The following is a 15234-nucleotide window of genomic DNA, read 5'->3' as shown; positions in this document are numbered from 1 at the left end:
GTCTGTCTCCATCTGCTGGACAGGAGGCTCAACCCATGGTCTGGACTGATCCGGGTACGTACAGGGAACTTTCAGTTTATAATTTTTTGTGTCTATCTGGTGTGTAGTCTATAAGAACTGTTGCTGCCTTGGATAGAAAAGATCATGCCAATAAAAAATATTACTTGAAGAGTCTACTATGATATTACTAATTAAGCTCCCCATGAACTTAGGTGCTATGTTTTTACAAATGTCTAAATTAATCTAAACTATATAATTATGTTTCTCTGCCAACCAACATCAAGTTGTTCAGCATAATTCAATGCCCTAATTAGTGGATTTGTCTATATAGTAAGAAGAGAAGGTGGGGTGGGAGAGAGGGACCATTAAGGCAGAAAAAAAAGATATCTCCCTACAGCCAAACAGCCCTTTCCCTCAGTAAACTAAGTAGCAAATAAAACCCAGCAAAAAGAAAAGCAATTGGTTTCTCAAATTCTATCTAGCTGAAACATGTACTCATATAGCTGGGTCTGTCTGGCAAGTTATGCAGGGGATGCAGTTGGTTGGATGCTCAGGCAATGATCACACTAGTATGGATAGCCATTTAAATCGTTAGAAAGTTTTGTGGACAGACATGTGAAGGGTGGGATACTGGGTATGAACTAAGTGGCATATGCTCTATGCTCCATTGCCTAAGATAGTGGAGTACTGTCCTGGATAAGGAGATACCTTGTAAGTGATCCTACTCTATGGCTTGCAGTTTTGATATATCTGCAGTATGGACAGGAAGAACTGGGCAGACTAGATGGGCCGGATGGTCTTTTCCTGCCATCATCTATGTTACTATGCTCCCCTCTGTCTTTCTCAGATACAGCCAAAAGAAAGTGTAACACTTAATTCTACACATTCCCTCTGGCTACACAGCTTTACAACACACAAAACCAGGTCTCACACCTTTTAAAATGTCACACTAAAATGATTAATTCTTCCTATATTGTTTTAGATAAATACAACTGCAGCATTTTTTCTCCAAACAGTACTTTTTAATTTTAAAAGTTTTTAGTTTTTAAATTACAGTATAACACTGATAAACTTCATGTTGCAAAGCTCAGCACTTAATTTCCTTACAGGAGATCCACAAAGCATTGGTAACCAGGGGTATTACCCTGCAGTGCTTTTTTCAAATGCATGCTGCAACCCCCCCCAAAAAAAAACCAAACCAAAAACCAAACAAACAAAAACAAAAAACAATCATGGCATTCATTTAAATAAATTACAAAAGAGCAAACGGATCAGGAAAAGCATAAATATATTGGTGCAGGCAATTCAAAACTGTTGCTAAAAAGACTGCAGAGTGAGGAATTTCACTTAATCTTTGGCCATTTCTCATAAAAAAGGTGAAATTCACATTTCAGTATTTGGAATGTTTAGCATCCTTGAAGCTAAACAAAATGCTTTAAGCAGAATTTTTATTTTTTTCCTAGCAGCTTTCTCTTGTCCTTCAGGTTTCCAGATCTCCCTACATGTTGTTTTCAGTGCCTTAAGCCTTCAATCACAATTATCTGGAGTTTTGTCCCCACTGAAGCAGCCAGGAGCTAAAGAACATGGCTCCTTCTGCACTTTGAGTCTGGCCCGTGTGTATGGATACTATGCAATAACTGGGACTGCTTCTAAAGCTCCATCCCGGGCCAACCCGAGGCAAAAATCACTCGAAGGACTAAAATTATATATTTTTATAGACACAATGTAGAAAAGTTACTGGGACTGTCTCTCAAGTACCCAGACACATATATATATTAGCAATTTTGTAAAAAAAAAAAAAAAAAAAAGTCCAAAAACACAAACACAAAAAACCAAAAGAAAATGATACCAAGTTGGGCGTAATAGTGGCCTCTACCTTCAACTCCAGTTGCAGTGGGGAAAAGGATGCAATTTGAGAAGGCTTTGGATCAGTGGTCAGTAACATGGCAGAAAATCATGTTGAAGAACTCAATTTTAGGGTGACTAGAAGAGGTTTTGAGCTCTGTATATTTGTGAATGAGGCAACAAGGAAAAAGATGAAAAGGATGAGGAACGAGGAGTAGCATACATCTGGGAAGAATAGAAGATGAGTGTGAAGATTATAATATGTGGCTTGGATTTTGAAAAGTTACAATTGTCACAATTGGCATCAAATTAATAAGGTAAAAATTGTTTTACATGAAAGTCACTCCTTATTTGATGGTATTCTTATACTGACACTTTTTTTCAGTCACCTGTCTCACATTCTGCTCTACTCTATCCCACCATGCTCTTCACATATCATTTGGCAGGAAGTATGTATGGAAGGTGGCGGAAGAATATCTGTGTGGCAACTACAGCCGAGAACATCGCTTGAGACATACCAACCAAAACAGTGCATGGGCATTTTTCTCTCTCACAAAACACTTACCAAATGCTTTCTTCCAAACATGTAGGTTAGCAACATTTTATATGAACTGAAAGAACCTCCAAAATTACCTCAAATGAGGGAAGGAAACAATATTAAGCTAAATTCTGTTGTGCTGTGGCCTTGAAAGAACATTCCCATTGTTAATGTCTTTGAGAAATGTCGGTCCGAAGAGATGAACATCTCTACATTTTAGTTATGCTTGGCCATACTTTATCCCTGTCCAGTAATGATATTGCTGCTTTCTGTAGATTCATAATTACTCTTCTTCACATTACAGTCTTGACATCAGCAGTTTTTCTGTGGGTATCCTGTAACCTAAAAATACAAGCAGAAAAATTATGATAGGCTATTGAAAGATTCAGTTGTGGCCATTTAGGAGTAATTTTCAAAGTTGTTTATATGTGTAAATGGCTTGTTATAGAACTGTGTGGGAGTTGAGCACAATCAAATTTCACACATTCTTTTATGAATGCAAATGATATACATTTCGGGATGGAGTTTAGATTTACAGGAATACTTTTGCATTTAAAATGTGTGCCAATAAATTAATCCAGACAAGTTATGCCCCGCAAAGAATGAATGCAATTTTTTTTGTTGGTGAGTGTGCACGTTATTGCTGATATTTTTCAAAGCCATGCTATAAAATTACCTGTTTATTTCCCAGGCTTCATATACAGTAGAGGCCAATGGTAAGCCAATTGTTAGGGCAATATCTCATCTGTGTAAAGTTGGAGCTTCCATAACATAGGGACTGAATACTTATGTAAGCAACAATTTAAAGTTTTTAATTTAATTTTACAAAAAATGAATTGTGACTTTGAAAATTTACTTTAAGAGCATACTGGTGTGCAATAAACATACTGTCTGGAACAATCTGTGTGTCATTTATAATCCACACAAATTTGCTGTCTTTTTAGGGGGTTGAATACTTTTGCAAGCCACTGCATCTGCTACCTAATACAACAGTCCTAGGTAGCTTACAATCAACATACACAAAAATATTAAACTCAGTATTTAACAGTACAAAAACAAATATGATTATTAAAGAAGTAGTATATAAACTAACATTCTAACAGTAAGCCTGTGTAATAAAATTTAAAGAACATTTACATATTAGGAACCCTGATAATTAACCAGAATTGGAGGGAAGCACAGATATTTATAATCATGAGTCCCTAAAAAGCAAGTTTGCTTACCGCAAATGGTGTTTTCCATGGACAGCAGGGTGAATTAGTCATGCTGTCTGGGGGAACGTTCTCCAGATGGCGGAGCTCCTCAAAACACACATAGCTCTCTCTGTATGCCTACCTACGTGTCCTCCCCCTGCGGTTCCCAGCTTGCCTCAGTCTATTATCCGAGCTTGTACTGTGCTGGCTGAGACTGCCGGGGAGATGGGCAGGTTAGCATGGCTAATTCACCCTGCTATCCATGGAAAACACCGTTTATGGCAAGCAAACTTGCTTTTTTCCCCATGGATAAGCAGGCTGAATTAGCCATGTTGTCTGGGGAGTCCCAAGCTAAATGGTTGAGCGCCCCACTGGACCTCTGACGCCGTGCATGGTCCCTTCTGGTAGGCCCAGGGGCGTCTCAGCTGAGACTATGGTTGTGGGCATTCTCTCTGGTTGTTCCTGCCTTGAGTATAGTTCTTCCCACCACTGCATCTGAGGCTGTCTGCTGATTAAGGCAGTAGTGCAAAGTAAAGGTATGCAGAGACGCCCATGTGACGGCTTTACATATATCCAGAATTGGTACGTCATGTAGACGGGTGAAGGATGCTGCCATCACTCTTACTTGATGGGCTCTTGGCGATGTAGCTAAAGTCTCTGATCTTCTGTTATAGCAGAATAGGATGCATTGTGAGATCCACGATGAAAGGGCCCTTTTTGACACTGGGAGCCCAGGGGCATTCAGGTTAAAGGAGACGAAGAGTTGAGCTCTTGACTCCAAGTGACTACAGCGTTTGTAGTAGGCCAAGGCACGCTTACAATCCAAGGTGTGCCACAGTCTCTCAGTATCCGACTTGTGCGGCTTCGGAAAGAAAATCAGCAAGTTGATGGTTTGAGGTGGAAGGCCGAAACCACTTTAGGGAGGAAGGAGGAGTGTGTACATAGTTTCCCTTTATTGTGATGGAACTGTAGGTATGATGAATAATGCACTATCACCTGCAGCTCTCTCACCCTCCTGGCTGAGGTGAGGATGAATAAGAACAGGACCTTTCAGGAAAGATACCTCACATGGCAACTGTCCATGGGCTCAAAGGGCGGGAGCATCAGTTGCTCCAGGTTAAGATCCCACGGAACCGGTGGCTTTTGGACAGGCTGGCGCAGATGCAAGATGCCTTTCATAAACCGGTGATTGCACTGACATGTATTCTGACTGATGCTGTTGCTAATTCCGCTTGGTATAGGGAGTGGAGGTACTCCAATAGCCATTCCGGCGGGAAGAGAAGGGATTCACGTCGTGTTTTTTTCACCAGTCTGAGTATCTGGCCCACTTGGCCTGATAACGTTTCCTTATGGACAACTTCTTGGAGCACACCAATACCTCCTGGATCGGTGGTGGTAAGTTCAGATACGACAGTACTGTCCTTTCAACCTCCACGCCATGAAGTGAAGTGGTAGAAGCGTGGGGTGGATGAGGGATCCCCCTTCCTGTCAGGCCGATTCAGTAAAGTCCACGGGAGAGCGGGCGAATGCCCACTCGCCTGTGCGCGCGATACAGTATTTAAATGAGGCCCGGCAGTAGAAACAGGCAAAAGGAGGCACTAGGGACACTAGCGCATCCCTAGCGCCTCCTTTTTGACAGGAGTGATGGCTGTCAGTGGGTTTGACAGCCGACGCTCAATTTTGCCAGCGTCTGTTTTCGAGCCTGCTGACAGCCACAGGCTTGGAAACCGGACGCCAGCAAAATTGAGCGCCCGGTTTTCGACCCGACAGCTGCCGGCCGACTTCCAATTTTTTTTTTTTTTTTTTTTAACTTTTTACACTCTTCGGGACCTCCGACTTAATATCGCCATGATATTAAGTTGGAGGGTGCACAGAAAATGTTGAGATTACTTACCTGATAATCTCCCTTTCCTTAGTGTATGCAGATGGACTCAAAACAAATGGGTATTGTGTGCTCATGCTAGCAGTTGGAGACGGATCTGACATCAGCACGGGTACATATACCCCCACAGGAAGTGTAAGAACATAAGAACATAAGAAAATGCCATACTGGGTCAGACCAAGGGTCCATCAAGCCCAGTATCCTGTTTCCAATAGTGGCCAATCCAGGCCATAAGAACCTGGCAAGTACCCAAAAACTAAGTCTATTCCATGTAACCATTGCTAATGGCAGTGGCTATTCTCTAAGTGAACTTAATAGCAGGTAATGTACTTCTCCTCCATGAACTTATCCAATCCTTTTTTAAACACAGCTATACTAACTGCACGAACCACATTCTCTGGCAACAAATTCCAGAGTTTAATTGTGCGTTGAGTAAAAAAGAACTTTCTCAGATTAGTTTTTAAATTCTTTATTTATTGCTTTACATAATTAATTACAATAAACAAATTACAATGAAAATAGAACACATGTCAATCATAAGAAAACAGGAAACAAATGTGCCCCATGCTAACTTCATGGAGTGCCCCCTAGTCTTTCTACTATCCGAAAGAGTAAATAACCGATTCACATCTACCCGTTCTAGACCTCTCATGATTTTAAACACCTCTATCATATCCCCCCTCAGTCGTCTCTTCTCCAAGCTGAAAAGTCCTAACCTCTTTAGTCTTTCCTCATAGGGGAGTTGTTCCATTCCCTTTATCATTTTGGTAGCCCTTCTCTGTACCTTCTCCATCGCAATTATATCTTTTTTGAGATGCGGCGACCAGAATTGTACACAGTATTCAAGGTGCGGTCTCACCATGGAGCGATACAGAGGCATTATGACATTTTCCGTTTTATTCACCATTCCCTTTCTAATAATTCCCAACATTCTGTTTGCTTTTTTGACTGCCGCAGCACACTGCACCGAAGATTTCAATGTGTTATCCACTATGACACCTAGATCTCTTTCTTGGGTTGTAGCACCTAATATGGAACCCAACATTGTGTAATTATAGCATGGGTTATTTTTCCCTATATGCATCACCTTGCCCTTATCCACATTAAATTTCATCTGCCATTTGGATGCCCAATTTTCCAGTCTCACAAGGTCTTCCTGCAATTTATCACAATCTGCTTGTGATTTAACTACTCTGAACAATTTTGTGTCATCTGCAAATTTGATTATCTCACTCGTCGTATTTCTTTCCAGATCATTTATAAATATATTGAACAGTAAGGGTTCCAATACAGATCCCTGAGGCACTCCACTGTCCACTCCCTTCCACTGAGAAAATTGCCCATTTAATCCTACTCTCTGTTTCCTGTCTTTCAGCCAGTTTGCAATCCATTCAGTAATCTTCCTAGCAAAAGCTTTATGGATATATGTGTGACTGACCGATCAATTAATCAGCAGGATTACCCTGACCAATTGATAGTAGCTGGAGACCACCAGAGTTCTCAACCGGAAGGCGTCGACACCCGGCAGGGTGGAAGCCCTATTATAAACAAAACATGGCTTACCGTGAGTCAGCGAATCCCCATGTATACCGGCAGCCGGGCGGGATGCTGAGTCCATCTGCATACACTAAGGAAAGGGAGATTATCAGCTAAGTAATCTCAACATTTCCTAGCGTGTAGCAGATGGACTCAAACAAATGGGATGTACAAAAGCTACTCCCGGACTGGGCGGGAGGCTGCCCGAGGACCGTGTAGGATTGCCCTCGCAAATGCTGTGTCCTCCCTGGCCTGGACATCCAGACGGTAGAATCTGGAGAAGGTATGGAGGGAGGACCACGTCGCTGCTTTACATATCTCTGCAGGCGACAGCAGCTTGGCTTCTGCCCAAGAGGCTGATTGTGCTCTGGTAGAATGAGCCTTGACCTGTAGAGGTGGTGGTTTTCCTGCCTCTACGTAGGCTGCCTTGATAACTTCTTTAATCCAGCGGGCGATGGTCGGCCATGAGGCCGCTACCCTTGCTTCTTCCCGCTGTGCAGGACGAACAGGTGGTCCCGTCTTTCGTACTGCTTCTGACATTTCCAGGTATCTGGACAGCAGTCTGCCGATGTCGAGATGACGTAGCATCCGACCTTCTTCCGATTTCTTCAAACCTTCCGTGGTAGGCAAGGATATGGTTTGGTTGAGATGAAAGTGTGAAACCACCTTGGGTAAAAAGGATGGAACCGTGCGAAGATGGATAGCCTCTGGAGGGATTCTGAGAAATGGATCACGACAGGATAGTGCTTGTAGCTCTGAGATGTAGCGTGCCGAACACACAGCCAGCAAGAACACCATCTTCAAGGTTAACAAACGAAGAGACAGGCCTCAAAGGGGCCTGAAGGCTGATCCCGTTAGAAATTCCACTACTAGGTTGAGGTTCCACAAGGGCACTGGCCACTTCAGTGGCGGGCGAATGTGTTTAACTCCTTTCAGGAAGCGGGAAACGTCTGGGTGCTGGGCAATGGATTTGCCGTCACGTCTGGGACCGTAGCAGGACAGCGCTGCTACCTGTACCTTGATGGAGCTGAGGGACAGACCCTTCTGAAGTCCATCTTGTAGGAAGTCCAAGATGAGAGGAATCTTAGTGGCATGTGAATTGGTGCTGTGAGAGTCACACCAAGCTTCAAAAACTCTCCAGTTCCTGATATACGTGAGTGATGTGGAGAATTTGCGTGCTCGGAGGAGTGTGTCTATAACCGGCTCCGAGTATCCCCGTTTCTTCAGTCGAGCCCTCTCAATGGCCAGACCATAAGAGAGAATTGAGCCGGATCCTCGTGGAGGATGGGACCTTGCCACAGCAGGTCCCTGTGTGGAGGCAGGGATAGAGGGTTCCCTGCCAGTAGTCTTCTCATGTCTGCGTACCAGGGTCTTCTTGGCCAGTCCGGGGCCACTAGAAGAACTAGGCCTCTGTGTCTCTGAATCCTGTGAACAATGGCGCCCAGCAGGGGCCATGGAGGAAAGGCGTATAGCAGGATCCCCTGAGGCCACGGTTGTACTAGGGCATCGATCCCCTGAGCCCGAGGATACCGCCTGCGGCTGAAATATCTGGGAACTTGAGCGTTGGACCTGTCCGCTAGTAGGTCCATGGCTGGCGTCCCCCATCGATCCACAATTATCTGAAAAACTGTGGGTGACAGTTGCCACTCCCCCGGGTTTAGGCTTTCTCTGCTGAGGAAGTCTGCCGTCGTGTTGTCCTTCCCGGCAATGTGGACGGCGGAGATGTCCTGGAGATTTGCTTCTGCCCAAATCATCAGGGGAGTTATTTCTAAGGACACTTGTTGGCTTCTGGTTCCACCCTGTCGATTGATGTATGCCACTGTGGTGGCGTTGTCTGACATCACTCTGACCGCTCTGTCGTGAAGTCTGTGGACAAATCGCAGGCACGCAAGCCTGACTGCCCGCGCCTCTAGTCGATTGATGTTCCATCTTGACTCTTCTCTGGTCCACCGCCCTTGGGCGGTGAGTTCCTCGCAGTGTGCTCCCCATTCGTTCAGGCTGGCATCTGTGGTGAGCAGAATCCAGTTTGGGGAGGACATTCTCGACCCCCGGCTTATGTGGCTGGGCTGTAACCACCACCGTAGCTGAGTCCGCACTCTGGCCGGCAGAGGTAGGTGTATGGCGTAGTTCCGCGATCGTGGACTCCACCGAGATAGAAGGGTGCGTTGCAATGGTCTCATATGAGCCCGTGCCCAAGGCACCACTTCCAGAGTGGATGCCATGAGGCCGAGGACTTGTAGGTAATCCCGAACTGTGGGCCGGCTGGCGCTCAGCAGGACCTGCAGATGATTCCGGAGTTTGGACTGTCTCTTGGAGGTCAGACTGACCTTATCGTCTTGGGTGTCGAATTGGACCCCTAGGTATTCCCGCAACTGGGATGGCTGTAGGGAACTTCTTGATGTTGACTACCCATCCTAGGCTTTCCAGAAGAGCTATAACTCTGTTGGTTGCCCGGTGACTCTCCTCCGGTGACTTTGCTCTGATCAGCCAATCGTCCAGGTAGGGATGGACGAGAATTCCTTCCTTCCTGAGTGCCGCCGCCACTACTACTATTACCTTGGTAAAGATCCGCGGCGGCTAACCCGAAGGGTAAAGCCCGGAACTGGAAGTGCTGATTCAGGACTTTGAAGCGTAAATAGCGCTGGTGATCCCGATGGATTGGGATATGCAGGTAGGCTTCCGACAGATCTAGGGAGGTGAGAAACTCCCCTGGCTGTACTGAATTCTTGACCGACCGTAGAGTTTCCATGCGAAAGCTGGGGACCCGTAGGTGTCGATTGACTGACTTGAGGTCCAGGACGGGCCTGAAGGTGCCCTCCTTCTTGGGTACTATGAAATAAATGGAATAATGCCCAGAAGTTCCCTCTTCCGCAGGTACTGGGATTATGGCTTTTAGGGCCAGGAGCCTCTGTAAGGTCACTTCTAGTGCCACTGTCTTGAGTGGCGAACAAGGAGATTCCACAAACTTGTTCGGCGGAAGCCGAAATAAATCCAGGTAATATCCTTCCCGGTTGATGGCGAGGACCCACTGGTCTGAAGTGATCTCGACCCACCTGCGGTAGAAGAGGGTTAGCCTGCCCCCTATGGCTGCTACCCTTGGATGGGTCGGCTGATTGTCATTGTGGGTTACGGCCGGGGCCAGAACCCGGGCCGGTTCTCTTCTTGATGTGCTTAGCCCGAAAGGGCTGATTCCTGGCCTGAGAATGAGGTGCTTGATAGCGAGACCTGTAAGGGTTGAAGCGCTGCAAGGTTCTACCTCTGGCTGGTCTAGAAACAGAACGCTGGCTCCTCCTCGACCTTCTGGTAGACGGGGCAATGGAGAGGCACCCCATTTAGTAGCCCAGTTCTCGAGGTCGCTGCCGAACAGTAGGGAACCCTTAAAGGGCATTCTTGTGAGCAGTGTCTTGGAGGACGCGTCGGCCGCCCAATTGCATAGCCAAAGCTGTCTCCTGGCTGCCACTAAGGATGACACTCCCTTGGCTGCCGTACGGACGAGGTCGGAGGCTGCGCCAGTGAGAAATGCGAAAGCTGATTCTATGTCTTCTCCCGGGGTGTTGTTTCTTGCCTGTGATAAACAGGAGCGCGTCACCACGGTGCAGCAAGTCGCGATTCGAAGGGACAGGGCTGCTACCTCAAAAGCTTGTTTCAGAATAGTGTCCATGCATCGGTCATGGGTATCCTTGAGGGCCGCTCCCCCCTCCACCGGAATGGTGGTGCGCTTCACAATTGCGCTAACTATGGCGTCTACCCTGGGGCACACCAGCAGCTCCTTGGACGCCGGATCCAGAGGGTACATGCCCGCCAAGGCCCGACCCCCTTTAAATGAGGCCTCCGGTGCCTTCCATTCCAGCTCGATTAGCTGCTGTGCTGCTAGGAGTAGGGGGAAATGGTGAGCCGTTTGCCGCATTCCCTCTAGCAGGGGGTTCTTTACAGGGTCCCCTGGGGGGTCCTGGCCCGGAATGGCCAGCTCCGCTAAGCATTGTGAGACCAGGCCTGGCAGATCTTCTTTCCGAAAGAAGCGTCTCATGGTCCGATATGGTTCTATCTCCGCGGGAAGTGCACCCTCCTCGGGGGGCTCCTCACTTACCTGGGAATAATCCGAATCCCCATAATCGGGGCTATCGGGTGGTGAGTGGCTGCGCCTAGGTTTCGAGGGTCCAGGGACCGGATCAGCCGGAACGGGAGGACCCATTCGAGGAGCAGATTGCATCTGGACAAAGGCGTGAATACCCTTAAATAATTCCACCCAGGAAAGCGAAGCCGGATCTGGCCATAGGGGCACCAGGTCTCTCGGGTTCCCTGGCTGCTTGCCGCGGCCTGCGAAGTCCGGTGTGGCCCCTGAGGAACCGCTGGGCTGGGGCCTGTCTTGTCCCGGAATTCCCATGGCTTCCTCACATTGGGCACATAGTGAGTCTGCTTCCTCGTTCTGTGTGGCTCTGAGGTTGCATGCTGAGCAGAGGCTTAGAGCGTTCATACCTGATTCTGGAGGTGCCGGCTCTGCGGACGCATGGGCGTTCTTATGCTCCATTTGCCTGAAATGCGGCGTCGCCCAATGATGTGCGCCTAATACGTGCGCTTAACAGCATGCGCCTATTCACGGGCGTCTTATAAACATGCGCCTATTCACGGGCGTCTTATAAACGTGCGCCTCTAACGGGCGTCTTACAAATGTGCGTCTTAGCAAGTGCGCGGATCCAAGTAGTGTGCACTGAGCAACGTGCGCCTATCGTGTGCGCTAACAACGTGCGCCTATCGCGTGCGCTAACAATGTGCGCCTATCCGTGTGCTAACACCGTGCACCTATCGCGTGCGCTAACAACGTGCGCCTATCGCGCTAACAAGCAAAATGCGCTTAATTGGAAAAGATGAGCAGGCAGGCAAAATGGCAACCTCCCAGGCGGGCGGCCTCGTAGGCGGGCCTAATCAGTCCACACTTCCTCGGAGACCAAGTAAAAGATGTACGCCTTACCTTGTCTTCGGCGCTTCCCGGCTGCAACCCGGGCGGTCTCCGGCTGCGGGGGGAGAGGGATTACCTTCACCGCCGTGCTTAAGGAAGTGCACCCGCTGCCTCTAGGCCGCACCCAAACTCATCTCGCTCGGGGGCCAAGTCCTCGCCGGGACCGAGGCTGCCTCTAGGCCGCGCCCAAACTCGTCTCGCTCGGGGGCCAAGCCGCACCCTTCTCACTCGGGGGCTGGGTCCTTGCCGCGAACCGGCCACCGGACCGAGGCTCCTACCTCCGAGGGACCAAGGAAGTCAGCTCGGGAAACTCAACTGGGTGAGTGACCGCCCGGTATCACCACAGGAGTGCGGGGCTCGTCTTCGGTAGGTTTCTTCTATGAATTTGGAAAGCACGCTCAGCGAGCGTGGGGTAGCTCCAAACTGCTTTGGAGACGCAAATTACTGAATAGCTACACTTCCTGTGGGGGTATATGTACCCGTGCTGATGTCAGATCCGTCTTCAACTGCTAGCACGAGCACACAATACCCATTTGTTTTGAGTCCATCTGCTACACGCTAGGAAATCAGTTTTTACTGCTTTTCTGTGCGCTTTCCCGGTGCCGGAAGAAATTAGCGCCTACCTTTGGGTAGGCGCTAATTTCTGAAAAGTAAAATGTGCGGCATTTGCATGTTGAGGGCGCTGTTAGGTTCGGCGGGTTGGATGCGCGTTTTCCGCCCCTTACTGAATAAGGGGTAAGGGAAAACGCGCATCCAATGGCAGGTTAACAGTGAGCTCTGTCGGAGCGCACTGTACTGTATCGGCCTGTGTGATAGCAGATTCTTGGCATGTCCCAGGGGCAGTGCTTGTCTGATTGAGATCCGCACTAGGTACGCATACCATGGCTGCTGGGCCCATGCCGGCAAATTGAGGATGAGGTCGGCTCTGACCGTGATGCACTTTTGCAGAACTCTTGCTATCAGCGGGACAGGCGGAAAAGCATACAGCAGCCCCTGCTTCCACAAAATGAGGAGGGCATCTTGTGCTATGCGATGCTTGCTGGGGTACACCAAGCAAAACGCTCGCATCTTCTTGTTGCTTTCTGTTGTAAAAAGGTCTATGGTTGGTCGACCCCACTCTTGGAAGATTCGGTTGGCTAACCTCTGGTTGAGCTCCCACTCAAGGGGCTGGAACATCGTGCTCAACTTGTCTGCTCTGGCATTCCCAACGCCTGGGAGATAGGTCGCCTGGAGGAAGATCCTGTTTGTCTCTGCCCATTCCCGGATGTGCACCGCTTTTTGGCAAAGTGTCCGAGAACCGGATCCTCCTTGTTTATGTAAAACATCACTGTCTGATTGTCAATATGAACCATCACTGTTTTCCCCGCAGCATGTCCCTGAACGTGTGCATGGCATATCGCACCACGCACAGCTCCAGCAGATTGATCTGCTGTGACCTCTCTTACTGAGACCATTGCCCCTCGGTTTGCATCTGGCCTATGTAGGTTCCCCAACCTTGTAGAGAGATGTCCGTGGTTAAGATGACCTGGTGCTGTGGCTGTCGGTGGTAATCCTCACCCTAAGCATGGGTAGAAGTGGGATATTCTTCCCCCTACCACTAGCAGCGAGTTTAACTGGGGCGTTAAAACCACGACTGTTTCTTTTGGCTGTTAAGGTCTGTGGGTTCCTGCTGGGGCACGTGCTGCACTGTTGGTTCCGGTTCGGTGGCTGCTGTGGATGTGCTCCCCTTGGGGGCTGGTACGCGGGCTGATGAAAGGTGGGTATGCTCAGCCCCCTCTATGATGTGTGTGCAACCTCTAGGAGGTATGGTAGTATCTCGACGACGCTCTGTCCTTCTGGAAAGTCAAGGACTGAACTGCCACACTTTGCTCTTTCAACTGCACCACTGACTCTTTTAGCTTTTCTCTGAACAGATTGTCCAGGAAGCAGGGAAGATCAGCGAGCTTTTCATGGACATCTTCCTGGATTGAGCTCGCCCACAGCCATGCAAGCCACCTTGCCGCAATGGCTCCCACGGTGATCCTGGCCGAGGTGTCAAACGCCTCGTAGATAGAGCGAAGCACGTGGCGTAGCCCTTCTTCCATTGCATGCAGCTGTGGCTGTGGATTCTCTCCTGGGGCCAAGGTCCCCATGAGTGGTTTCAATGATTGCAGACAAAGATACTGGGCCATGTAAAACTGATGCTGCTGGATCTTAGCATCTAGCATGCTCGCCTGAAACATCTGTTTCCCAAACGCATCCAGGAGCTTGTTATCCCTCCCTGATGGAGTATTAGAATGTAAGCTTGATTTCTTTGCTTTTTTCAATGCTGACTCCACTACAATGGACCCAAAAAACAATAAGGAAGATGGTTTATTGAAGCTGTTGAGGAAACCAAAAAGGGAGAACACCGAATGTCCTTTAAAATATTTATTAAGAATTTGCCCGACTCAAGGCCAGAGTTTCGCCCTTTTATATTAGGGCTGCTTCAGGAGCAATTAAAAAATAAAAATATATATTCCCTGTACGTACCAGGATCAGTCCAGATGGTGGGTTATGTCCCCCATCTAGCAGATGGAGTCAGACAAGAACTTCTGAGGGCGCTACCATATAAGACAGCATACCAAGTGTCCCTCTTCAGTATCTTTCTGACTCCAGCAGATAGGAGCAGGGGAACAGTGGTTCCCCAGTACACTGATCTTAGTGTAATTTTCTTTCAGTCTCTTTCTTTCTTTGGTATTGTTGTAGTGAGGAATCAAGTTTAAAAAAAAAAAAAAAAAAAAAAAGAGTGTTCTTATAACCTTTTGAGGGAGAGCCTACAGCTTAGCTCTCCACAGAGCCTTGCCAGCAGGGCTTGCTGTTTTTTCTCTGTTTATTTCTTTCTCTCTTCCTGCCTATGGTAGAAGATTATGGTAAGTGAGTTGTTTACCTTTAATTTGCAGGGCTCTCCGCTTCTTTTCTTCGCGCCGGGCCGTGGGAAGGTGCACGTTGGAGGTCTCCATCCTCTCCCCCCCCCCCTCCCTCGCACACGATCCGACCTGCGGCCCCGTGACGCTCATTCCCCAGGGCCGCTGCCAGCCAGGAGGTCACATTCCCTGGGGTGGCCTTTTGGAATCGGGTCGTTGGGATGTTAGCGGCGGCCTCTCCGTTTTTCGGAGCACCTCGGCGCAGCAGGACTCTGCTTTCCCGCGCTCTCCCTCCCTCCTCCCCCCCCCCTCTTGGCGGCATGCCGAGAGCAGCAGCATGCACCGCATGTGGGCGGCCCGGGTCCCGGCTATCCCAGGATGGCGTTTGCACTGCCTGC

At 48.3% G+C, this 15234-nt stretch overlaps 1 protein-coding gene across 2 annotated transcripts in view; it reads right to left on the bottom strand.

Moving 5' to 3' along the window:
* Nucleotides 1-1794: 1794 nt before the first annotated feature.
* GNPAT (glyceronephosphate O-acyltransferase) overlaps nt 1795-15234 on the bottom strand; it is a 269454-nt gene continuing 256014 nt past the window's right edge. For both annotated transcript variants that reach the window (XM_029594197.1, XM_029594198.1), the window contains exon 16: nt 1795-2725. In XM_029594197.1, coding sequence (XP_029450057.1) covers nt 2682-2725 — 44 coding nt within the window. In that variant the 3' untranslated portion in view covers nt 1795-2681. The remainder of the gene's footprint in view (nt 2726-15234) is intronic.

Source organism: Rhinatrema bivittatum, chromosome 3, assembly GCF_901001135.1.
Source record: "Rhinatrema bivittatum chromosome 3, aRhiBiv1.1, whole genome shotgun sequence".
Taxonomy (NCBI): domain Eukaryota; kingdom Metazoa; phylum Chordata; class Amphibia; order Gymnophiona; family Rhinatrematidae; genus Rhinatrema; species Rhinatrema bivittatum.
The sequence above is the reverse complement of the archived record's forward strand: the minus strand, read 5'-3'. Positions and strand labels throughout refer to the sequence as shown.